Below are 24,985 nucleotides of genomic sequence, written 5' to 3' on the forward strand. Positions count from 1 at the left end.
TTTTTGTAAGGTCATTTAGGAGGAAGTTGAAAATTGAGATTGAAAGTCTGAAGCAGCGCAGGAAGCGGTGAAGGAAGAAAGACGCCACTCACTCTACAGCCCAGTGAAATGCTGCATGTTAGGAGGAAGTACATATGGGCCAAACATCACTGAACAAAGCAACATTTATGAGACGGCTGTGTATCCCAGACTCATGCTTAATTCTGGTAGGAATTGTGACTATTGGAGATGATCACACATCACTTTGTAGTTTCGATCACACATCACATGTCTTTCAAGCTTGAAGATTACAAATGGGTTAGTAAGGGGATGCATGAAAGTATGCAAATCATATCTAGTTTACATTTCAGTCTGCTGTTGAGTGATGCAGAATTGCTGTATGGTCACGGTCATCTTCTTCACTTTATAAACCAAACATTATGCCGATCCCTCTCTGCTTAGCATTTCCTTGTCCAGCCCTTAGAGCTTCATAGAATTCCACAAGAGAAGGACACGTCACTCGGCTAAGTAAATTAAGTCCACAGTAGCCAGCACTGTGACATTCCAGCTAATGCTACAGTACGAGCCTGACAAATGAAGATAGCAGAAAGAGGGAAAAGAGCGCAAAGCACAGAGAGCAAAAGACACAGTGAGAGAGATAGAAGGAGAGAGACCACTGCTGAGCAATACACAACAGTGCGAGAATCATGAGTTTGACAACAGTGGCCCTGACCTTGCCAGGCGTGGACAGGTTCCAAATGAGCTTGGAGTTGGAAAGGTGTCAAGTGCTTTTAAGCTCTGTGGACATTTTTGAACTTCTGTGGCCCCAGTGAGGCTTTCAATAGAGTGTATGTGTGTTTGCATGTGTGCATGTGTGCAGTCTGCTGTGTGCGTGCAGTACACTCTGAAGCAGCATTTTGACCCTATTGAGCTGAGGGATGAGTGTGTGCCAGCTCGATGGACAGTGTGTCCACCTGTGTGTGTGTGAGTGTGTGTGTGTGTTTGTGTGGGTGTGTGTGCTTCTAGCTATTTCAGAGCGAGTCTATAAAGGCCAGTGGAGTGAGTGTTTATGGGGCAGGCCAGTGGGAGGTGTTAAAAAGGTACCTGTTTGTGATGGGGCTTGATTGGAACTAGGTCAGGATGCTCCTGCTCTCCTTCTCCTCTTTCTTCCCACTCCCTTCTCTTCATTTTTTATTGCTGTCTCTCTTTCTCCTCCTAAACCTTTTCATCTGTCTCTGTCACTAAATCTCTTTTTCTCTGCCAGGTATATTTAGTTCGCTACTGTTCTGTAGTTTTATTTTATATCACAAAATCACCGCTTCTCTAGAGGAGCGTATTGCTGCCACTCCATCCTGAAAAAAACATACAACAACATACAAACTTCACAAGAAACTTTTCTTTTTCTTTTTCATACTATTTATCTTGTTCAAACGTGAATCATTTCATCTGTACACATGACAAAATAAAAGTTATATGTTGTAAAGTTATCACGTAATAACATGAAACTTTTAAAATTATAACAATATAAATAGTATATTGTTATATGTAAGGATTACAACAGCTATGTCATAATAACATTTAATTATCTTGTGACATAACATGAAAAACATCTTGTTATAACAATAAACTTTTCACATTACAGCATGATACTGATCCTATTCTTCTTTTTCTGCCGTGGCAGCAATACACAGCCTAACCTCCCCCTCTATTTTTATTACATTATTTTCTCTCTTTCTGCCCTTTGCTGCTTCCTTCTTCCTCCTAATTTGTTCTTCTGTAGGCTATTGTAATTTGTGTAAGTTTAAGGCTTTTGAAGTTTTATTCCTAAATTCTCAGAAATTCGAAAGACTAGAGAAGATTATTGCCTAAAGTGTTTTATCAGTTTATCAGTATCACTCTGAAATGTAGAGAATTCACTCTGTTCAAGAGCTCCATTTTGAATTAATTTCATTATTATTAGCTTTAATTAAGGACTGTCTGTCAAAAATAAATCACATCAGAGCCACATATCTAGTACCATTTGCTAGTTTGCTGTTCTCTGTCATCCCCTCCTTTCTGCATCTCTGTTCCTGTCTTCTCTCTGCTCTCTTCCCATTAGCACAATTTATTACACTGTTTACACATTCAGGTCCCATGTCTGAACACACACACGGGTACCACTAGATGCATACTTGTGCAAACACATGCACACGAGTATGCATGCAGCAAAGCTTCAGTATTCTTGCCTGCCACATTTGCCATATGGGGCATGTTATCATTCTCCATATAGATTCCTCCTCTACAAATCCAATAAGTACATTGCACCACAGTAATTGCTAAGGAGTGTAATTCATGACTAATTCATGTCAGGGTTAATTTATTAAAACTGACTTATCAATATTTCACACAACTCGTCCATTATTCACACCAGAACATGCGCTAAAACGTATCTGTGTCAGGCCATGGAGTTAGCATGGCAAGTGTTTGTTTCTGTGTGTGTATGTGTGTGTGTGTGTGTGTGTGTGTGTGTGTGTGTGTGTGTATGTGTGTGGGGCACTAAGTTGTTCTGATTAGCAACGGCGAGAATTTTCAAAAATATTCATTCGAAAGGAAAAATGAAATTCCTGCAGAAATGTGCGGCCGTTATTGAAGGGGATGTGTTCACTGTAGGGTTGATTGGAGCTCTGCCTGTTGGAGTCCGGTCAGTGTCACTCGCTCTCGTTCGCCAGGTGGAGACAGCTGCTGCTGCTGTTTGAATATTAATATACCTGCTGTACAGTAGAGCTCAGATACTTTCCTCTAGCTTGAGCTGGAAACCGACGGGTTCAACAGGATATCATATGCTTAACGCCATCTCATAATACAGTAGCTTTAGAAAATAGAGGGAGGAGATTAGAATACATGGTTCATGTTAACATGTTTATTTGTGTCTCTGGCATGGCAAGGAAGGCCGTGCAGGTGATCCAGCTTCGGTGAAGGCACTTAACACCCAGCTGCCCCAGTGGACTTACTCAGTGGCCCATAAGAGGACTGACTGGGCAGTTTCCAGATGTGGATGTACTATGTATGCCCCTGTGATTGCTGAGCAAACCCTTACTCTTTCAAGTGTGTGTAGGCGCATGCGTGTCCAGTCTTAAAACCAGTGATACAGGAAGTTCAGAGGAGGTGACGGAAAGCGAGTACGGTCACATGGATCGGAACATGAAGTCGAAGAAGCTTCCTGTAAACACAGTGTGACGGGAGAAGAGGGAAGAGAGAGCGTTGCAGTCTAGTAGTAATATGTCCCATCCCCTCCCTCTTTTTCTTTGAATCCCACCTCTCTCTCTGTCTCTCTTCCTCCCACCCTCTGCGAGATTACGGTTACCATAGTAACACAGCAGATTGGCTTGGAAGTCACAGTGGTTGTGGGTGCCATGGCAACACACATATGCTTGTGTTTCGCTCTGTTACTGCTGTCAACGTGTGTAGGATGCACACACAGGCACGCAGACACACACAAAGGCCCCACATTGTTGCACGTAACAAAAGCTCGCTCAGTAAAGATTAAAGGGGGCACAGCGTCAAGTCATTTTGTAAATGGCTTATGATTTATGCAGCAGATTCTGTGCACTTTGTATCAGTGCCAAGGCTCTACAGGATGGGGCGGTTAGCTGGACACATGGGGCCGCATGAGATGGTACGATGCTGGATGATTCTGCTCATCACAGCCCATTGGAAATATCAATATTTAATACAGGAAATAGAATATTGAAGCAGTCATTAGAGTAATTGCTGGATTATTACATAAATCAATCCATTCTGTACATAGGAGCTGCATAGCTAGATAGAAACAAAGAGAAACAGCTTCCTTCTGGTTTAAGCGTCTTTATCAGCTGTGGTCTGTTCCAGCTGAAATGTCAGACAGGGTTAAAGTTGTAACAGTTTGAACTTTGCAGCAGTGAGGTGGTGTGTAACGTTAAGGTAGAGCTGCCCGTGAGGTTGAGCTTCATCGCTCTCTCCTGAGGAAAACGAGGGTTCGAGACCAAACTGATTCTGCCGGTGATGCTGGACGTGACCCAGTGCGGTGTTTACAGACCCCCATCAACACACTGGCACCAAGCCAGTCCTTTACACACACAGTCCCATACATACACACACACACACACACACACACACACACGTTTTTTGTCCATTATATATTCATCTACATATATATGGTGTGCACGGTTTTGAGGCAGAGTGTTTCCATGGAAACAGTCAGAGAGAGAGAGATAGAGAGAGGGAAGAAGAGAGAGTAAAGGGTAAGGGAGTTAAAGAGTTAAGAGATTCTGTGTGTGTGTGTGTGTGTGTGTGTGTGTGTGTGTGTGTGTGTGTCGGGGAGGTGGGGGTGATTTGAGTTCACCTGACATAAACATTCCTGTTCTCATATACACACACTTACACACTCCCACGCACATTCATCATAATCACTGCAAGAGAATACAGTGTTGGGTGTCTGCGTTTGTGTGTGCGTGCGTGCGTGTGTTTGTTGTGTTTAGTTGAAGGGGGGTGAAAATGATTTCACCTGACAGAAACAATGCTGCTTTCTCTCGGTTTCTCCCTCTCTGCCACACAAACACACCGGCCGACGCAGACACACAGAGCCAGACACACACACACACACACACATAGTGATCCGACAAGCTGCTATTGGTTTATCATGTAGTACTTTTTGTTACATTGAGACACAAACTGTATTAGTCATTTTTGTGCCCTCCCTCCGGAGCTTGCTGTGTGATTTGTCCGTGGGACTCAACAAAACTTAAAAATTGATCAATTTATCTTTAAGGTGACGTAACCACATTTTCAACTATCGTCTATCGAGCCAGCCATGTGTCCTAGAGGATTTTTTCCGGTGCGCCATGCTACCTCAGTGATAATTACTATCTAGTTTCCCCCTATACCCCCTATATTTCCACTCTTTGTGTTAAGCGAAGCTAACAGGCTGCTGGCTGTAGCTTCGTATTTAGTGGAGAGAGTGGCATCAAACTTCTCATCTAACCAAGAAACAAACATGCGTAGTTCCCAAAATGTCAAATTCTTCCTTTAAGGTCACATCAGTAAGCGCAATAAAGTGAACCTGGGATGATTGGAGGGATAATTGCTGAATTTAATTTTCCTTGGTCCCATCTTGAAATCAGCACTGCTATTTTGCTCAAATGTCTGCCGCTGATGACTAATGTATATTCATCTATTTATGAAAAACCTGGTTAGACATTGGGCGATAGCTATTTCCTGGCAGATGATGGATTTGTGTAATGTCAGTGGGTTTGACTAAATAAATGCTTAAATAACAAAAAACTTTGGAAATTGAGTCATTGAGTAAGAAATTATATAGTCATATAGAACAAATAAAACATTTGAGAGCTGCCGCCGACAAAGATGTTTTTTAGGAAGTGATGTATGCCTCAACGAGTCTCTTTCTCTGTCTCCCTCCTCAATGTTTCCCTCTACAGGTACCTGATGAATGTGACGTTTGAGGGGCGTAATCTGTCGTTCAGCGAGGACGGATACCAGATGCACCCCAAGCTGGTCATCATTCTGCTCAACAAGGAGAGACAGTGGGACAGGGTGAGAGAGAGATGGCGTCCCTGTGTGGTTGTGTGTGTGTGTGCATCTAGGTTCCGGTTGCTGGTTAAGACACATGAAAACATGATAATCGCCTTAAACCGGCCATGCTTATAAGGTGTAAACTGTAAATGAATGACAGGGTGGTAGCAATGCCAGTGAGTTAGCTGTATCCTGTAAGTACAGCACCTGATTGATCCTATCTGCATCTCTTATCACCTGATTTTCACTTTTTAAGCATTTTGAGCCTTAAGCTTTCTAGGCGCTGATCTGATTAGATATTATCAACTCGGCGAAGGTGCCTTTGAGCAATACACTGCAGCACAGGCTATTAGCTACTGCATGCTACCCATCATTTATCTACTTTTTCTGTCTAAAAATGTTTTGTTTTTTCACTAGTTGTTATAGAAAAGTGTTTCCACAAAGAATTCCTGTCAGAAGTAACAGTGAGCAAGTAATAGTATTATATTATATCACCAGTGCTGGCTGCATTTAAATTTTAATGTGACTGGTAGCTTTAAGGCTCATACTGTACATAGTTGGTATAAAGCTACAGCAAAAAAGGCTTGCTTTATAAAGTATAATTTCCAGATAGGAAAAATAAAATATGCATGTTTTGCTGCACATTTAGTACAGCATGTCCTTTGGCTGCACAAAAGGCTTCCACTGAAAATGATCTCTGTAATAGTCAGACCTGCAGCTACTCAGACATTGCGAGGAAGACAGCATGTACGCCGTAGTGTTGACTTATTTATCAAAGCATGTGTAGAACAACTTCTTAATGTTTGCTTAGGATCTGCCCGTACAAACAAGAAAATTAGTAGTACTAAGTATGCATACTCACCGCTTCACACAAACAACGAATCTCTACCAATCTCACCTTCTACATCCCTCTGCTCGTGCACGTGCAAGCTCATTAACATACCAACATTCCCCCAGAATGCCAAATATGGTCAACCCACATCCCTTTGAAAGTCGCAGTACCCTTAACGTAGAGTTACCTGTTGTGGAATAAAAGTAGCAAACAAGAAAGATAAAGGGGAAAGTATCACCAACAAGTTTAGATAGTGTGTCAGAAAGCTTTCCAGCATGCAGACTCAGGTCTGTGTGATCCTGCTTCGTTACTAGTTTCATTGTATTTTACATTGTGCTCTACAACATTTCTACTCTTTCCATACTGCATTTGTTGTCATACAATTTAAAGCTAATTAAAGAACTGTAGGATACTAAATAGAAATTTTGCACAGTGCCATTTTAGTGTACTTTGTGATTACATATTTGCTTTTAGTTTATTTATTTAATTTAAAGATTTTTAGAATTACAGAAAATATACCTGGCTCAGTTAAATCAATGTATTATACAGCAATATAGAGGATAGGGTTAGCCAGAATTAAAAACATAAAATAAATAAATAAAATGGAAAATATCAAATTAAGAAAAAACAAAAAAATGACTATTATCATAGTACTCTGATATCAACATTTCTATTTTAATTTAAAAAATGTTTCATCCTTTTTCATTTTTTTTGGTCTACTTTTGAAGTTAAATCATCCTCCATACCAAAAAGTAACATTACATTACATTACGACAGTACATTGGTAATGCAGATTGATCACAATCATGTGTCATTAACAAATCTACCCATTATGCATACATGGTCAGCAGTAAAGTATGGTTCTAAATGTCTGCACAAACACAAGAAAATATTGATAAATTGGATTCTATGCATACAAATAAACATATGCATAAGCTCATAACTGTGCCCCAGGGGAGGGTGGAAGTTCAGCTATGAAAGACTGTGGTGCCACTGGGCAGCTTCCCCATGTGAATGCGTAAGAGCCAAACTTAAGTCAAACTTTATATGAGCTCTGTCAGCTTTCTCTGAAGGTTAAAACTATTGTACAGATGGAGAAATAGATCACATTTCAAAGTAGGGCTGGTAGAGCAGATAGGGCAACAACAATCCTGAGTCATGTTCTGAACCAACAACCTTAAATGAACTTGGTGCTACCAGCCACCTGCAAAGCCCCCCCCATTGTATCTGTGTCCTGCAGTCTGACTCCTTTGACTCTCCCTATTCTTTATTCTCAGTGTTTCTCTCTCTTTCTTCTGCCTCTCTAATCTATATTCTGTCCTCTGATCAGAGAACAAGGTGAATCACTCCCCTCTCTCTCTTTTCTCTCTCTTTCTCCCCTTGCAGCCTGCACCACCCTGTCTCTTCCCCCTCCCACTCCCACACTCATGTTTAATTCTTAGCTTGACTTCCAGCTGAACCACTTTTCATGGATCCTAATGAGTTCCAGCTCCTACAACCATCCTTCCACTGCACCTTTGAAGTAGTGCGGAGACTCTGTAGTGTCCAGTCCAGTTTACACCACTGTAGGCTGATTTTAACCCCTTTCTCTCTATCTCCCAACCCCTTTTCTCTCTTTCCCTCCATCCCTGTCTGTCTGTATCACTTACTCCCGCATTTTTTTTTTTTTTTTTTTTTTTTTGTGTCCAGATAGAAGAAGGCTGCATTGTGCCCCAGAGATACACAGCCTTAGCTTGTCCAGTCCAGGCAGCCTTGGCAAGTTTGTGTTCCCTAGAGTGCAATAAGTGTGTGTGTGTTACATTTTTATCAAGTGTGCAAACCTGACTTTACACACTCGCTCCCTGTCCTACTCTTTCTCTCATTATCGTGTGTCCACTTAGCTGATGATCCATATCCATTTTCCACCCACATCTTTCCCTCAATGAAAGTGGCCTTCTTCTTGGCACTTCTAGAGGAAAAGGGCGTATGCAGAGTCTCCAGGTATGGTTTCATGTGACCGGCATCTGAGAGAAATGGACTAATGGATGGCGCTTATTCGGTGGAGTACAGCCACAAGGGCTGGAGGGCCCTCCAGACGTACAGCTGGACCATCCTCTAGAGAAGAGCTAGCATTTTGCATCTGAATGAGCTCCATATCAGGCTTTCTGTCTCTGTCACACACACACACTCACTTAACGCTTTCGCTCCATCTCTAGTCCAGTTTCTCCCTTATTCTCTGCAAATGTAACTCAATCTCAGTTTTTTCTGTCTCAGTTCATGTACTCCCCCCCCCCGCTCCACACACACACACACACACACACACACACACACACACTCCTTTGTTATTGTTATCTCTCTCTCTCTCTTCAATCTCTCCATCCGCTGTCTCACGGCTTCTCTCTCTACCCTTTCGTCTTGATCTGAATTCTGCTCTTTCCCCCGTTCCAGTCTCGTCCTTCATGTTAACCTTGCTCTCATTTTCTACTCTGGCTTCCAGTCCTCTCCTCGCCTCGCCTCTCACTAACTTTCTCTGTCGCCGTGTTTCACTTATATATTTTATTATCAGTCATGAAATTCTCCCGGTTACCTCTTTGTCCCTTTATTGACAAATGGACTAATCACAATTAAACCCAGAAAAACTGAAAATGAGGGAATTTAACCATAATCAGAGTGAGAAGTTTTTGCATAACAAGCATTCAAACTCTACATTGCTTTTTGGCAATCAACTCTGGCTCTGCAAAAGCAGAGCTGCAGTTATTTTTGATGGACTTGCGTCACTGCAGCATGGAATTTAATCTGAATTCATTTTGGAATTTGGTTCCTACCCAGTGATTTATTTCATGTAGTTACACTTAAAATTGAGTTGATGAGCTACTTGTACAGACTGAATTCAAATTTATGGCTATGAGTCTCCATGATTGCTGTTAACTCATGTGTGTATGGCATTTTGAAGGCAATCTGAATGTCTTTTGTTTGCTGTATGTCTCTGCAGGTGGGTAAATGGGAGAATGGTTCCCTGTCCATGAAGTACCATGTGTGGCCTCGCTATGAACTATATGGGGGGGCAGCAACCAGGGAGGATGACCACCTGTCCATCGTGACATTGGAGGAGGCTCCGTTCGTCATTGTGGAAGACGTGGATCCGCTGAGCGGGACCTGTATGAGGAACACCGTACCCTGCCGGAAACAGATCAAAACACTGTGAGGTTCAAAGCTCAGATATAGCAAATCAGTGTCAGAATCTGGGGTAGAAATGTAAAAACAAAAAAAAGGAGAAGAATACACTTCAAGAAGAAAACTTAACTTTAATTTCAGCATGCATACTGATGGAGACTGATTCTGTCCATCTGCCACATTAGCTAACAGATCCACCTACTGCACAACTGACCAAAGTAGAAATGAAAAAAACAAAACTGGCAACTGCCTAAATTTTGCTTGTGAATGATGTTAATTTCCCACGGCAGCTGTACAGAGCCAGAGGTAGAATCAGTTCACACTTCATCTGTGTGAGAGAGAGAGTGTGTGTGTGTGACAGTGCCAGAAACACAGAATCACGACTACAATTAAAAATGCCAATTCAGACAGAAGTACGTCTTTGATTAAATAATTATCTGTCTCATCTATCTGTTTATCTGTCTGCGCAGTAATCAGACGAAGGACTCTGGGATCTACATAAAGCGTTGCTGTAAGGGTTTCTGCATCGACATCCTGAAGAAGATCGCCAAGCAGGTCAAGTTCACCTACGACCTTTACCTGGTCACCAACGGCAAACATGGCAAGAAGATCAATGGAACATGGAATGGCATGGTGGGAGAGGTGAGGAGATGTTTGTCTTTCCGGGTCTACGTCTGTCTCTTACTTTAATGTTTGCAGTCAAATCTGTGATTGCGTGTGACGTATTCATCAGATACATACTAGCAAAGAACACTCCGCCCCAAAGTGGACAAATCTGAAAGCTGCCTCTTCATGCTCGTCTTGTGTAAATTATGTAACAGTCTCATTTGTAGATTGTTGGCAAAGCTTGAAAGTAAATATTTCACCTAATTCACAGTTTGTAACATCATCTTATCTATATTGATGTTACTGCAGTTTAAAATGCAGTGCTGAGACATTTGGGCGTACATTGCTGAAAGGTATCGGTATATTTGGCAACAAGTCAGCCAAGGAAAAGAGAACGATTTCTTTCCCTCCGTTTGAGGTCTAAACAGAAAATGCTACGATTACAAAACAGGCTTTGGTGCACAGAGGAGTCAGCCTTTGCACGGAAGTTGAAATTGACATTGAAAATGACTCCCAACAAAACAGTACAGTCGAATGTACAGTGCAAACAACAGAAAGACTTTCTTTTCCTATAGACTAAGCGTGTGTAGGCTGAAGCTTCCTACCCTTTTTGCAAAACACTTTCTACTTGATGTCAAAAGTAACATCATAAAAGTTCCTCACCTTCCCTGCTGTACTAATGCCAACATGAAATTATAATCAAACATTTTTATATTTGTCAATTTTTTAAACAAACACACATTTTCACATTTGTTAAATATGTATTTTTATATATATTATATTATATATAAACTGTGATTTATATTATATATAAACTGTGATTTATATTATATATAAACTGTAAATTAATATTATATATAAACTGTAATTTTGTACATCAGTCCTGACCTGATCTATAAACATGCAGATGTTTTCTAACTTTAAACAACTTTTGAATACTTTCAGGTAGTTGTTTATTTTTTACCTGAATTTTAGCACCCTTAAATTTCATTTAATGAACAGTTAGCTCTATTTAGATATATTTAAATAGCTAGTATATAAAGTGGATTTGGATTCCCCATACTTCCACACAATGAGTAATGCTCATATAACTGAACAATACAAGGTGTATTTCTTATTTTATACAATATTGCAATAGATTTTCACACTTTTTCTTTGACATAATTTATGTGCGTCTGTCAACGTTATTTCATTATCTCTCCCAAAAAAATAATTACAGACACTATTTCAGTTTCATTATCACTTATCGTAAGTTTTTTAATATGTAACATAATTGTCTAAGATGATGAATTTAGTTTTTACTTCAGTGAGATTGTTAAAAATCAAACCACTGTTTACAAGTTCCAACTCCACACTATCTAAACGTCTTAAATTCTTACAACTACAAAAACAATTGTATCATCTGAAAATAAAATACATTTTAAGTCTCCCAGCTGAAGTGCACATTTGCGTTTACAGCCACAAAAGAATGTGTAAATTGCCATCACTGTGCATTCAATGTGATTGTGGTTTTTGGTATTGTTTGAGTTTTTCCCGACGCCTGGAATTTCTTCCAAGGTGTTGGTGAAGGTGAAGAAAAGATCAAAGGGGAGACAGAGTTACAGTCTGTGTTCACCCCTGTGCTATATTTAGCTTCCATAGGAGCTGCCTGGAGGGTCCATTTCCTCTTTGAAGTGTGTTTTCATACCTTGAATTATGAGCTTTCCTTTCCGGGTCAACCCCTCTGCCCAACAGAGCTAACACTTGTGTCAGATGGGCTAAGCACCTCACCCAAGGGTGGGTACAGTTCAGTCAGCTGCAACAATTCACTCTGGGCACCTAAACATTCCCTAATCGACATTGGACCCGAAGTAAGGTCGTTGTCAGTTCTCATACTTCAACCTGTAAGACCGAGCTGCACTTCTGCTGTCTGACTTTTGCCATTAGTTAATAAAGGAAACGGCAAACAGATCGATAGTAGCCCAAAGGTCACGGGTTCAAAACACACACTGTCCCTCTTTGTGTGGACACTGAAGTTTAAGTAACCTTCAGATGCCAGAGCAAGATCATTTCTCCATTTTGTCCCACGGTAAAACTTTTTTTTCCTGTTCAATTTACATTAAACTGACCCATTTAATCTATTATGTAAAGCCATTTAAGTCCTCCTGCCAGTCAGCTGGTGTCTTTAGTGGGCACTGAGCTGTAAGTGTGGTCACCTGTAATAAACTCTATCATCCTGACTAAAAGCGCCATAATGTGCCGTCTCCTTCTCACCTCCACAGATGAATGGTCATTAGGAGGAGGAGGAGGAGGAGGAGGGGGAGGAGGGCGTGGGATGCAGACAAGGGACACTCGTGCATGAATGATCACAGAAATAAGAGAATACATGCATGAATGCAGACACATGGGCACAGACAGGCCTACACATCCAGACTGTTTGCATATGTGCTCACAGAGGACACTCGTAATGTCAATTTATCTCTCTCTCTCACATACACACATACACACACACACACTTGACTGTAGTTCTGCCATATCTGCTGTATCTAACAAAACCAACCCGTGTCCTTCTGCAGTTGGAACACAGCCAAAACTACAGTATATCTCTAACCCTTAATGGACCGAATCTGGACTGACACTGACACACACACACACACACACACACACTAGGACGTGCCTGGGCACACTCCTGGACACTCGCCGAGATCACTGAGGACCTTTATGCAATTTGCCACAGCTTGGAAAGACAAAAGATTAAAAAAAAAAAAAAAAGAATCTGCTAATTCTTTAAGAATGCCTACATTTTGTCCTAACTCAATTCCAGCGAGTGTCAGATTTTATGGGCTGCATTGACTTGTACTGCCCCTAATACTCCTAATCTAAATTATTAGAGGTAATGCACTTGATTACATGAGTTCTGGCCTCACTAGCAGAGTCACATAAAGACACCGGCGCACACATGGACACACACACACACACACACATACCAGCTGAGACACATACACATGCACAAGCGCAGATCCTCGCTCACTCATTCTCAATAACACCCACATGGGTCACTTTCATAACACGTAGAGAACAAGTCGTAGGAGGGAGATGGAGAGAGCGAACTGAAGAGAGAGGAAGTGAGTACACTGCTGGATGGACTCGCTCTCTCTTCCCCGGGGAGAGATTCACACATTCAGGCACTGAACGCACGCACCCCACACACACACAAACACACAAGTGAACATGCACACCCGCACTTACATGCTGACAGAACAAACAAGATTGAAAAGTTACAAATGCACACACAGATGTACACGCACTCTCACTAGCAGACACAAACACTTTGAAAACTGCAGATAATGTGCAGAGTAGATGTGTAATATTCTCCCTGCCTGTAAAGGTCCACTTCACAGGTGGAGAACAAAGGTTTGCTCACTTCTCTTTCTCTCTGTCTTTTTCCCTTTATGACTCACTCATATACACACACATGCAGACTCACACAGACACACACATACACTCTAACGCTGGAGCACATACAAGAGCTTTGACTCACACAGTCACAAACGCCTTATTAACTCACCAAGACAGTCTCGTCCCACTTTACCCCTGTGCTGTAGGGCTCTAAAATGTGGGGCTAAATATACCTGTGCAGAGGTACTGACGGGGAGGGAGGCAGGTAGAGGAAGGAGAGGCATTGGGGCGGCTATTTCAAGCAGACTTGACCCACTGTGGTAACCCACTTTCTGCCTCCCTCTTTCTGTCTTTCTCCCTCTCTCCCTCCCCTGGTACGCATCACGAGTGTCCACTCTGAGCGCTGTGTGTGTGTGGAAAGTGTGTTGACCTCCTGTCTTCACCAGCCGAGCTCTATCTTTGCGTCCGATGTCTCCATTCTCGCGGGTTTCTTTGCCTCACTTTGCTCACTTTAATTCTTCCCCCACTTTTTTTTATGTATCCGCTTTACCTCAACCTGTCCCATCTGCTCTTATGTCAGATTTGATTCCCTACATTTCCCAAAATATCTTTTGACAGCTAACAGAGAGAGTGCCTGTGTCTCCTGAATGCTTCATGCATGTTAATGGAGAAGGAAGACAAGTTTTCCTCTTCAGTCAGAACAAACTGAATGCTACACAGTGGTCAGGTAAAAAATTGGATATTTAATATTTGGACCTTCTGGAATGGATTTTGTACGATTTGCTGCACATCAGTATAAAGTGATGCGTCTTGACAGAGGTTATTGCTCTTGGATTATAAGACCTGACACTAAAGCCTAATATTTACTCCTGATATATTAGATTGCTAAAAAACCTTTCGGCTTAGAGGCTCGGTCACATTTATTTATTCATCCAGTAAAATAAAAACAGAACCAACAACAAAAAGACACGCAATGGACATAGCAAAAAGTTATTTTTCAGCAATGTTTGCACAATGCCCTTTAGAACTGTAAGTATGTCCATGTCACAATAACATTTTGTAACTTGGGGTGCTCTGGTAGCTCACCTGGTAGAGATGGTGCCCCATGTACAAAAGTCGGGTCCTTGTTGCAGCGGCCATGAGTTTGAGTCCTACCTGTGGCCCTTTTCTGCGTGTCATCGTGCTGTGATATGCTATTTTTATGCTTGTGTTATGAAGCTGTTTTTTTTTTTTTACTATGAGCTATTCTTAACTTTCGTGATTTAATTAGTTTTTGTAATGTTTTTATTGCCCCCTCTGGGAAAAGTTTAAGTTTTGGAACAGATGTTTCCTTGAAAGTGCGCTCCATTCATTACTGTACAGTGCTTCAGTAGATTGCTAGTGGATGGACGGATGAGGGATTTAACTAATGGAGGAATTTTGTCTTTCTGTTTTCCGGCTGCTAGGTGGTGTTAAAAAACGCCCACATGGCCGTTGGCTCCTTAACCATCAACGAGGAAAGGTCAGAGGTCATCGACTTTTCCGTCCCCTTCATTGAGACGGGCATCAGCGTCATGGTCTCCCGTAGCAACGGCACCGTTTCGCCCTCAGCCTTCTTAGGTGAGGAGCGCAGCAGCCAGCTGTCAAAAGTTGGGAGCAGAGATGTGTTGAAGGAAGAACCTGAAGGCGATGTTCTTGACATTTTCTGATATTGTAACTATAAGGCTAAAACCTGCTCAGCCTTTAGGATTGTCTTCTTTTCTTAGTTTTTGGGAAGAAAATGTTCACATCAGTAGTTATACCTGCTGCCAAGAGATTTGCATTGGGTGCTTGGACCCTATTTTTATTATTATTATTATTATTATTATTATTATTATTATTATTGTTATTACGTCAGATTTTGCAAAAAATAAAATGTCTCTAAGGCAGAAACCTCTCAAGGTGCAAAGGGGAAATGTGCAGGACAGGTTGTACCGGTGGAGATCCACCACTATAATGAATGGAAATGCGTAAAACCATCATTTTTATTTTCCCAATCAGTACTTTGAGCTGCATCATGTGGTATGGGCCACGCCCATTTCCTCCAGTATTTTCTTTGTATTATATTTGTATTTTTTTTTCCATTTTTAGACCAGATTGGTTTCAGAGAGTCTTTGGAATGAGTTAAGCAATTGTTTTAGTTTGATATAACTAGTCTTTTCTCCCGCACTGACACATAGAGTGTCTTTGTCAGGTCACTTTGGGTTGACATCCATTTTTCCACCTTTAGAAGTTGAACAAAAGTGATTCAGTGGACACACTAAATGATTAGAGCCAGGTTTTAATGCATTTGTATGATGAGGAGGCAGACTGGAGTGCATGATAATATGGCTAACTGTTTATTTATTCTCTCTTTCACTCCCTGTCTCTTTGCCCTCTTATATTTCCCACTCCTACTCCATTTCTCTGACTCTTCCTTCCTCTTCTCAATCTGACGCTCCACATTTGCATATCTCTCTTGCCCTCTCCCTCTCTCGCTTCATTTTCTCTTTCTCTCTGCCGCCCTCGCTCTTTCTCTGCCTCTTCCTCCCTCTCCCGTATGTCCCTCGTCTCCTCCCCATCTTCTGCCTTCTGACAACCCTCTTTTTCTACCCTCTCTTCTCTTTTCCTAATCTCTGTCCGTCCATGCTCCCTCCCTCAATCCCTCGTCTCCCTTCATCTCTCCCTCTCCTCTCTTCCCTCTCTCGCCCTCCAGAGCCCTTCAGTGCGGATGTGTGGGTGATGATGTTCGTGATGCTGTTGCTGGTGTCAGCAATGGCTGTGTTTATATTCGAGTACTTCAGCCCTGTGGGCTACAACCGCTGTCTGGCTGACGGCAAAGGTGAGAGGCCTCACTTCAACACACGCACACACACATAGACACATGCATGGTACCTAAGCGTTGGGGGGGGTGCAGATGTAAATGGATGCAGTCACTTTCTCTTCCAGTCTTCCAGCCGTGTTGCCTCCCTCATCTCTCACGCTTTTCGTTCAGAACACACCAGATGGGAGGGCGCGCTTAGGTTGCATTTACCAGTGAAATTATACCTTTGCAACATGTTCTGAAAGTGATGTATTACTTTGGAACTAAAGTTAGACTTTTTCAGCACTTCACAGTTAATTTGTTTTGTGGGAAATGGAAGGCTATTCACATCTACATGACAATAAAGCCTTCAGAGTGAGAGTATCTGAATAGTTTAACTGTATTCACCGCCAACACATATTACATTGAATCAAAAACACATTTAGTAAACCAAATGACTCGTATATAAGCACATTTTGTAGGAGGATAAGCAGTGAATATGTTTTAGTGGACACATCTAACACACATACCCAAAGCAGATACCTTGAATAATACTTTATCTGTTTCTTGTGGCATCATCTTTTCCCTGGCTACTTCCTGCCATTTGCACTGACAAATTGATAAATACTTTTCCAGGCTTCTGATTTTCTGAATAGCATCTGAATGGGAGAATGTTTAGCTGCCAACTTTAAAGCCATGGATGTGATACTACCACCAGCACATAAAAGCAGTTTTGTTGAAGAAACAATCTGATGGGGAAATTATGGATTTAAATCAAGCCAAGGGCTATCTCTCCACCAAATCTTCAACATTCAAAGAGGGATTGAAAACATAAAATGCTTTAAACTTTGTTGGTAAAGTCTGCGAATGAGGATTCAAAGTATGCAGAGAACATGGCGGCGGGCAATTTGTCCCTCTAGAGAAAGAGTGTTCGATGAGTAATGCTCCAACTAGTAATTTTCACCAAACAAGCAAGCACAGGTACAGCTTTGCAGGTTAATGCATTCTCTCCGTAACAATACCAGCGCGAATTGTCTTGTATGCATTGTCCTTTGCTACGCACAAAGACTGACAGAGACAGAGACACGCACAAACACACTGCGGGCCGCCTCCACATATAGACCAGCCGTCCTCACTGACCCAATGACTTCATTCTCCTCTCCTCCTCCTCCTCTTCCTTATCCTCCTCCACGCTGCTCTCTACTTATCATTTACAGGTGTGTCTCGCTGCATGGGTTTTAACACGCATCCAAGAGTCGCTTCCTTCACACTGGACAAGCCATTTGCATTCATTTCCATATTTCCCAAAATCACGTGTCAGCTCTGACAGCATCGGGCTAGTTTTGTGTTAGATCTTCCCAGCCAAAAAGATGAGAAACAAAAAAAAAAAAAAATCAATGTCTTCCCACAACTCCATCTCTGATGTGGCTATATATAGGCAGTGGCTATCTTTTTTTCATTCCTCTCATCCTTCATCATGTTCTGGAGAAGATGTACTCCTCCCTAAAGCGCTGTTCTCTTCTGTGTGCCTCCTTGTTTTATCTGCTTGTAGCGCTGTGGGAGTTTGGTATCATGAAGAGTGCAGATCGAAGTTCGGACTCAAAGGACTGGACGCAATAATGTATCAATGGCATGACTGCAGATTTGTGAAGCCTCTGCCCGATTCATTTAACCAACTTTCTTGCGAACTTCACAAAGCAGATATTTGGCACAATAAAGCCCGTTTGTCCATGAACAAAAGCCCCATACAACAATACGCGCCCACATGCTTGCACACAAACTCTCTCTCTCTCTTTCTCTCTCACACACACTCACACATACCCACACAAACATTATGAACCAACTGCTAATCACAGCAGAAAGGCTAGAATGAACCAGTCTGCTGCCAGCTCATGGATGAATTGAACCAACACTGTTCCTAACCTACACAAAAAATAACAATCAATTACATTCACGAGTGATATATGTGTGTGTATAGCTGATATAAGTGAAAAACAAAAGTCTACCGCCATTCTAGAAGCTCTGTGAGGCTTTTCTAAAATCAAACTGCTAATGCCAGTATGGTAAGATGCGTACAATTTACTATTGTTCATCAGCTTAGTTTAGCTTGTTAGCATGCTAATGTGTGCTAATTTGCACTAAACACAAAGACATGAATGTGTGAAAGCAGATCAACTGTGTGTCCCGTGCAGTGGTTTAGAAACCAAGACCGATCTGCAATGTATTCTTTAACCATGGCTGCGTTTCTTTCAGAGCCTCACGGTCCGTCTTTCACCATCGGTAAGGCCATCTGGCTGCTGTGGGGTCTGGTCTTTAACAACTCCGTGCCGGTACAGAACCCCAAAGGCACCACCAGTAAGATCATGGTGTCGGTGTGGGCCTTCTTTGCTGTCATCTTCCTGGCCTCCTACACTGCCAACCTGGCTGCTTTCATGATCCAGGAGGAATATGTGGACCAGGTAACTGGTCTCTCAGACAAAAAGGTAAGATGGATGGTTTCTGTTTGATGCTGTGCTACCCAATCTTCTTAATTTGTTAAGCAGGATTTTGACATGCCTCTCTCTCCATGCTCTTTTAGTTCCAGAGTCCCAACGACTTCTCTCCTCCTTTTCGGTTCGGCACCGTCCCAAACGGGAGTACAGAGAGAAACATCAGGAACAACTATCCAGAAATGCACTCCTACATGACAAAGTTCCATCAGAGAAACGTCAACGAGGCTCTGCAGAGCCTCAAGGCTGGGTGAGGAAACTGAAGTGGCCCATTTAGTTTCATTGTAAAAACAAATGTACAGATACAGTCCACGGATCATGTTTATCCCTATTTGACATCGTCATCTAGAGATACTGAACAGTGTATTCTGGTGCATTTTGTGTCTTGGCTTCAGGCACATAAACATCTGTTATTTCAGTAGTTTATCATATTGAAAGCTGTTTTTTGCATTTCCTAAATAAGAAGGGGAATTAAGTCTTATTGTAGCAGCTGTGGTGATTTTAAGGGAATCAAAAGCACACTATAGTGCAGGCAAACAACTCCCTAAAAGTATGGAAGCGTCAAACAATGGTCATTACATTGTAGACACATACTGTAATAGAAAGTGTAAGTTGAGGGGAAAAAAGTCCCTGTTTATGTCTTTCTTACTTGTCTTCATGTAAACATATTGCAGCTGAATAACTCCAATAATACTTTCACTCCCCCTCTTCTGTTTTCATCAAGTGTTCCTTTTCACCAGTCTGTGTGCCAGCTCCAGCCTTTGGCAAACCAAGTGGAAGTCTATTACACTTATCAGCAGCTTAGTGCTATTTAGCAGGTTAATTGGAATGTTGTAGCTGTGATGTCTGACTCCTAAGTGCTAATTAATTGTAACCTATCTCTCTCTCGCTTTCTGCCTCTCTCTCTTTTTCATTAGCAAACTAGACGCTTTCATTTATGACGCGGCCGTACTGAACTACATGGCTGGCAGGGACGAGGGTTGCAAGCTGGTGACCATTGGCAGCGGCTACATCTTCGCCACCACGGGGTACGGTATCGCCATCCAGAAGGAGTCGCTCTGGAAGAGGCATGTGGACCTGGCCATCCTGCAGCTCTTTGGAGACGGTGAGGCGGAGTGCTGTTTCCTCCGTTGTCTTACTCACACTGCTCAGTTTAATACTCTCAGCGAACAGAGACTCTGCCATGCGGACCGCACAGCTGTGCTGAGTTGTTTATTTAATTACTCAAAGATGCAGCGGATAGTCACTGAGATAATTCCATACTCTACCGGCGAGGGGAAACAGAACATGACTTCTGCTCGACAGCCCTGAAGCAAACATAGAAGGATAAGTTCGACTTATTTTAACAGTAGTCAGAATATTTTGTCCTCCGAACAAGTTAAGCTGAAGGTCTGATGTATTTTCTTGCAGTGTCACACGTCCCAGGTCTCAACAATTAACTTCAAAAGTATAATGTTATAATAACCAATAGAAACAATGGCAGAACCCCAAAAAATAAGATCTAAAGCTAAGGTAATAAACCTGAGTAATCCTTTAAGAGTTAATGTGAAGCGCTTGATTTACCCACAAATATGCTATGAATAAATCTTGCCTCAGGCTGTGCTGGAGGGACAAACAACAGTGGCCAACTTTATTTCTCATGTATATTAGTGTAAAATACACTGTTTTCAAGAATGTTTTCTCTAAACTCAGGTTTCTCAGACAGTAAGATTTTAGGGTTTCACCCACTCGCCATCTGTTCAGGATAACAACTGGTAGAGGAAGGGGAAATCTTTGTGTGTCTGCAACCACAATTGTGCTATTTAATTGGCTCTGCAGGTCAAAATTACAGTAATTCCACTCTCATATATAATAAGAACAGACAGAGAAGGTAAGACAGCGCTGCTAGGAATATAAGTTGAGATTTAGCTCCACCATGGGGGCCCTATGCTTTATGATCATGCTTGCCTTTTATGGGAGACTGTCCAAGCTCTCCAGGGCTTGTTCTTTTGAAACACTTCATTCCTGTCAGCTGTAGCTGGAACATTAATGAGTCTCGAATGAGCAGGGAATGAAATTAAATGTGTTCAAAATGTCCATTCCTAACCCATATAGTATATGTTTTATGGTTTTCAAGCAAAAACTCCTCATCATAAACAAGTCAAAATGTCACAGACAACGGCTGCTCGCTGAGTTTATCGACTTTAACAGTGTAATTTCACAATGTCCTGTTTTGATATACAGCTCAATTCAGAATGGGTAATGTAATGGAAGTTTAGTGTGTGTGTGTGTGTGTGTGTGTGTGTGTGTGTGTGTGTGTGTGTGTGTGTGTGTGTGTGTGTGTGTAAGTGTGTGCGTGCGTGCGTGGGTGCGTGCACGCGTGCGTGTGTTTAGGTTTGTGTGTGTTAATTTGGGCATGGTCCAGCATGTTGTGAGCATCCTGAACCAAGGGCCCTCCGGGGCCCACTATAGTGCGTCCCAGATAGGGGTGCCAGCATAGCTCCTGGTGTATTTCAACACTGTGTGTATCGAGTGCGCGGGTTTGTGTGCGCGTGTGTGCACGCACATGTGAATATGGGTCAGGCCTCTGAAAATGAGAGGGCCTATGTGTGTAAGCGAGAGGCGTGTGTGTGTCTGCGTCTGTGTGTGTGTTTTGGAGATAAAGAGAGCGTGGTGTAGAGATTCTGACTATTTATGACACAGGTTTATTTTTATCAACCTACATACAATTCAGTAAGAGTTTGTGTGTATTGTTTCTGACTCATTGATTATAAGTTTGATTATTTGTATGTTTAACTTGTGCGTCTGTGTATGTTTTTTGTCAGAGCACATGTGTCTGCGTGTGTGTTTGAATATGGGTCGGCTTGCAGTTACATCCCCCGGTGCAAAGCATTCACACAGGAGCCAGGCGGCCCCGTCTCGCCCCTCTCAGGATACCAATGTCACTTTGCCACGCCTCACCATCCACTCCCCTCCTGGTGGCCTAGAAAGCGATCAGACTCACGTGGAGAGCCCAGTGGCCTGGTACGAATGCTGGAAGGGAGTCTGGCTAGTTTGACGCAGGCCGGAGCAAAAAATATATCACAGCTGTCGTTAAAAAGAAACAGCGGTTTTGATTGGTGATTTTCTGATTCGCTGTTGGGTGGAAAGTTTTGAAGTCATTTACAGTACATGTTGAGTTTAATGACCTTTCGCACTTGAATCCAATGAAAGCCCGTCAGAGATACCAGGCATCAATGATGATTTCCTCCGTTCCAAAATGTACTTTTTAAATGATTGTGTTCATACTTTTAGGTATTAGAAAATGGAAAGTGAGAACAGGGGAAACAGGAAAGAAGACAACAAGCAATAAGGTTTTTTTTTCTGAACTAACAGTCTAAAGCTGTCCTATTTAATTTAATGATTACTAAGTCAAACATCAGCTAAATCGTCTTTCTTTCACTTGAATCTTCAAATATCCATTATTTTACTCCTTGCATTTTTGTCCACAAAGCAAGGCACCATAAAAGTTAAACGGGAGCTTAGCTGAGCATAAAGAAAGAGTTTGTACACAACCCCCTGTAACATAGCAAGCTGTTGTTTTTACACTTTAGTTTCTGTATTGATTAAACAAACAACATTCTGTATATCCATGTTAATTAGTGAATAAATGCTGGTACAGTTAGCGCATTTCGTTAGCTTTGTACTTGCTTGCCATTTCTCCCAGTTTCTGGTGTTTATGCTAAGCTAAGCTAACAGGCTTCTGGCTTTAGCTTCATATGTATTTCCCTCAATGTCCGTCATGTATTTCCTCAACCGTCAACTTAAACTAAAAAACTTTCATAGACCTCAGACTTGCTTGAGATAAATGCGTCTTGCCTAAGAAACCACAACAAAACAATCTTAGCTCATATCAATTACCTTACATCTCATGGTTTTCATCAGTGGATGGAGCTCGGTTGTCATCATTAGACCTACTGTAAGTATGGAGCTTCATATGAGGAACATTTTGAGACGCACTCAAAGCTCGCAGTTAAAGGAACCGTACATGTGTCCATGTTCGCTCTTACTTTTTGCTAAATAAAAAAAAAATGGCATAACTTGCAGAAACAAACCCCTTACAGGTTGGCCCAGCACTTCGCCAGAGCATCTTTACTTCGAGAATTTGCAGAAGTTGTTGTGTTAATATGCTTAGCTCATACAAATGCAAGCGTTATATACCACTGTCACGTTAAAATGGTTTCACAGTCAGTTTCTCAGCAGCGATGTGGCCCAGTGACTGCTGAACAATTGCATCTGTATTTTGTGTGTGTGTGTGTGTGTGTGTGCGCCTCCCTGAGTTTGTATGCTGTGGAGCTTCTTGTTGATGATGCTCAGAGGCCAGCCAGTGCTCCGGTGCAAGAGTCGCACTGACGTGCAGCGACTGAATGTATGATTAATTAAGCGATGCCTGTCCTGCCACAGTCGGCTTTGATAGAGAACAGCTTGTGATGAAACAGAAGGTGACCCACAAAAGAGACCAGAAGCTCAGGGACCAGCATCAGACACACGGACACACACACACACACACACACAAACACACTTATATGCACATACATACATGCACACACTTGTTTTATACAATTTGCATAGATGCATGCACGTGTTGATGCTAAAGCTGTGACATATTGTGTGGTAATCGCTTAGAGACACAATTATTTGCTGAAATGAGTGCAAAAAAGATCAGTGTAATTAGCATGTGACCAATGGCGTGTGTTTTACTCTTTTCCTGTCTGCAATGAAGTCTACTGCAAAATTCAAGGCTGTATTTCACTTCTAACTCCCCTGACCCCCCCTTTCCCTCGCCTGCCCGCCATCTTCCCTCCTCTCTTCTTCTGTTGCATCATCTCTCCATCCCCCCGTGCCCTCCAATACCCATCCTGTTATTACATCATATCCCTTCTCTCCCCTTCCCACTTTTTTTGCTCCCCTCTTTTTATTTGAATTCCCGTACGAATTATAAAAACACTTCTCCATGTGTCGTCATAATGCCCCTATCCTCTGTCTCGTCTCCTTCTCTTCTTCTGTCCGTCCGCATATCTCCCTCCCTCCTTGCCTCCATCAACTCTTTACCATCCCTCCTTCTGACCCTCTCATCCGTCTCTCCCTGCCTCCTTCCCTTTCATACCATCTGTTTCTCCCTCCATCATTTTACTCTTTCCCTCCCTCCGCCCTTCCTTTCTTCTGCCCGTGTCATTTCCCCCATTCAGGTGAGATGGAGGAGCTGGAGTCCCTGTGGTTGACGGGGATCTGCCACCACGAGAAGAACGAGGTGATGTCCAGCCAGCTGGATGTGGACAACATGGCCGGTGTTTTCTACATGCTTGGTGCTGCCATGGCTCTGTCACTCATCACCTTCATCTGTGAACACTGGTTCTACTGGCAGCTGCGCTTCTGCTTCATGGGTGTCTGCTCTGGCCAGCCCGGCTTCGTCTTCTCCATCAGCAGGGTGAGACAGGGCAGGGAAAAGGGAAGACAGGAATTACAGTTTGTGCTCAGACTGAGCTGATATCCAAAATACTGTCATAATTAATTAATAAATCATAAATGTATCCTTTAGTGTGGTAAAAGAGAGAAAAATAGCTTATCTACTCACTGTTGGAGACATTTGCTACTGAGAAATGTCCATCAGCTTGTCATGGCTTGTACTTTTTCATAAATATTCTGATTGATAGATTCAGATTGCCAATCAATTCTGACAAAGACACTGTGGAGCTGACACATTTCACACCATGCCTGTGTATTCAAGCATCAAAATCAAAGAAGCACAGTAGTATCGCACTTCACTGCCTGGTGCACCTTCCAAACTCTGCAGTGGCTGATATAAATAAACGTCAACTTTTCGCAACTACTATCTTTGCCTCTCACAAATACAAAGGTGCCAATATCTGGAAAGTTGAGGATTTCAGCTTTGAGACTTTGTAACTTCTGAAAGAAGAAAGAAAACATACTTCCTCTCACAAATGAAGAGTTGTATTCATAAGCAACGAAACACACCCTGGCTCAGTTCAGTATACTCAAAAGTCCCAGTCCCTTGGTCTGGTATGACCAGTAGCTTATGGTGGCTAATTGTTGCTGATGTTAGCAAACTTTAGATTAATATTGCTACGTACTGTACCTGACATTACCCAATCCAATGGTTGAATCTATGATTGTTGTGCTACTGTTACACTACTTTTTAGCATTTATCATTAGCTCTTAGTA

General features: G+C 42.1%; 1 protein-coding gene across 4 annotated transcripts in view; it reads left to right on the plus strand.

Annotated features, from left to right (window-relative positions):
* grin2ba (glutamate receptor, ionotropic, N-methyl D-aspartate 2B, genome duplicate a) overlaps positions 1-24,985 on the plus strand; it is a 118,188-nt gene that overhangs the window by 80,950 nt on the left and 12,253 nt on the right. For all 4 annotated transcript variants that reach the window (XM_051388300.1, XM_051388302.1, XM_051388303.1 and 1 more), the window contains exons 8-16: positions 5,433-5,547; positions 9,330-9,538; positions 9,982-10,153; positions 14,941-15,094; positions 16,209-16,334; positions 18,549-18,778; positions 18,874-19,034; positions 19,702-19,889; positions 23,992-24,230. In XM_051388300.1, coding sequence (XP_051244260.1) covers positions 5,433-5,547; positions 9,330-9,538; positions 9,982-10,153; positions 14,941-15,094; positions 16,209-16,334; positions 18,549-18,778; positions 18,874-19,034; positions 19,702-19,889; positions 23,992-24,230 — 1,594 coding nt within the window. The remainder of the gene's footprint in view (positions 1-5,432; positions 5,548-9,329; positions 9,539-9,981; positions 10,154-14,940; positions 15,095-16,208; positions 16,335-18,548; positions 18,779-18,873; positions 19,035-19,701; positions 19,890-23,991; positions 24,231-24,985) is intronic.

This window comes from Dicentrarchus labrax, unplaced genomic scaffold (assembly GCF_905237075.1).
Source record: "Dicentrarchus labrax unplaced genomic scaffold, dlabrax2021, whole genome shotgun sequence".
NCBI classification, from domain to species: Eukaryota; Metazoa; Chordata; class Actinopteri; family Moronidae; genus Dicentrarchus; species Dicentrarchus labrax.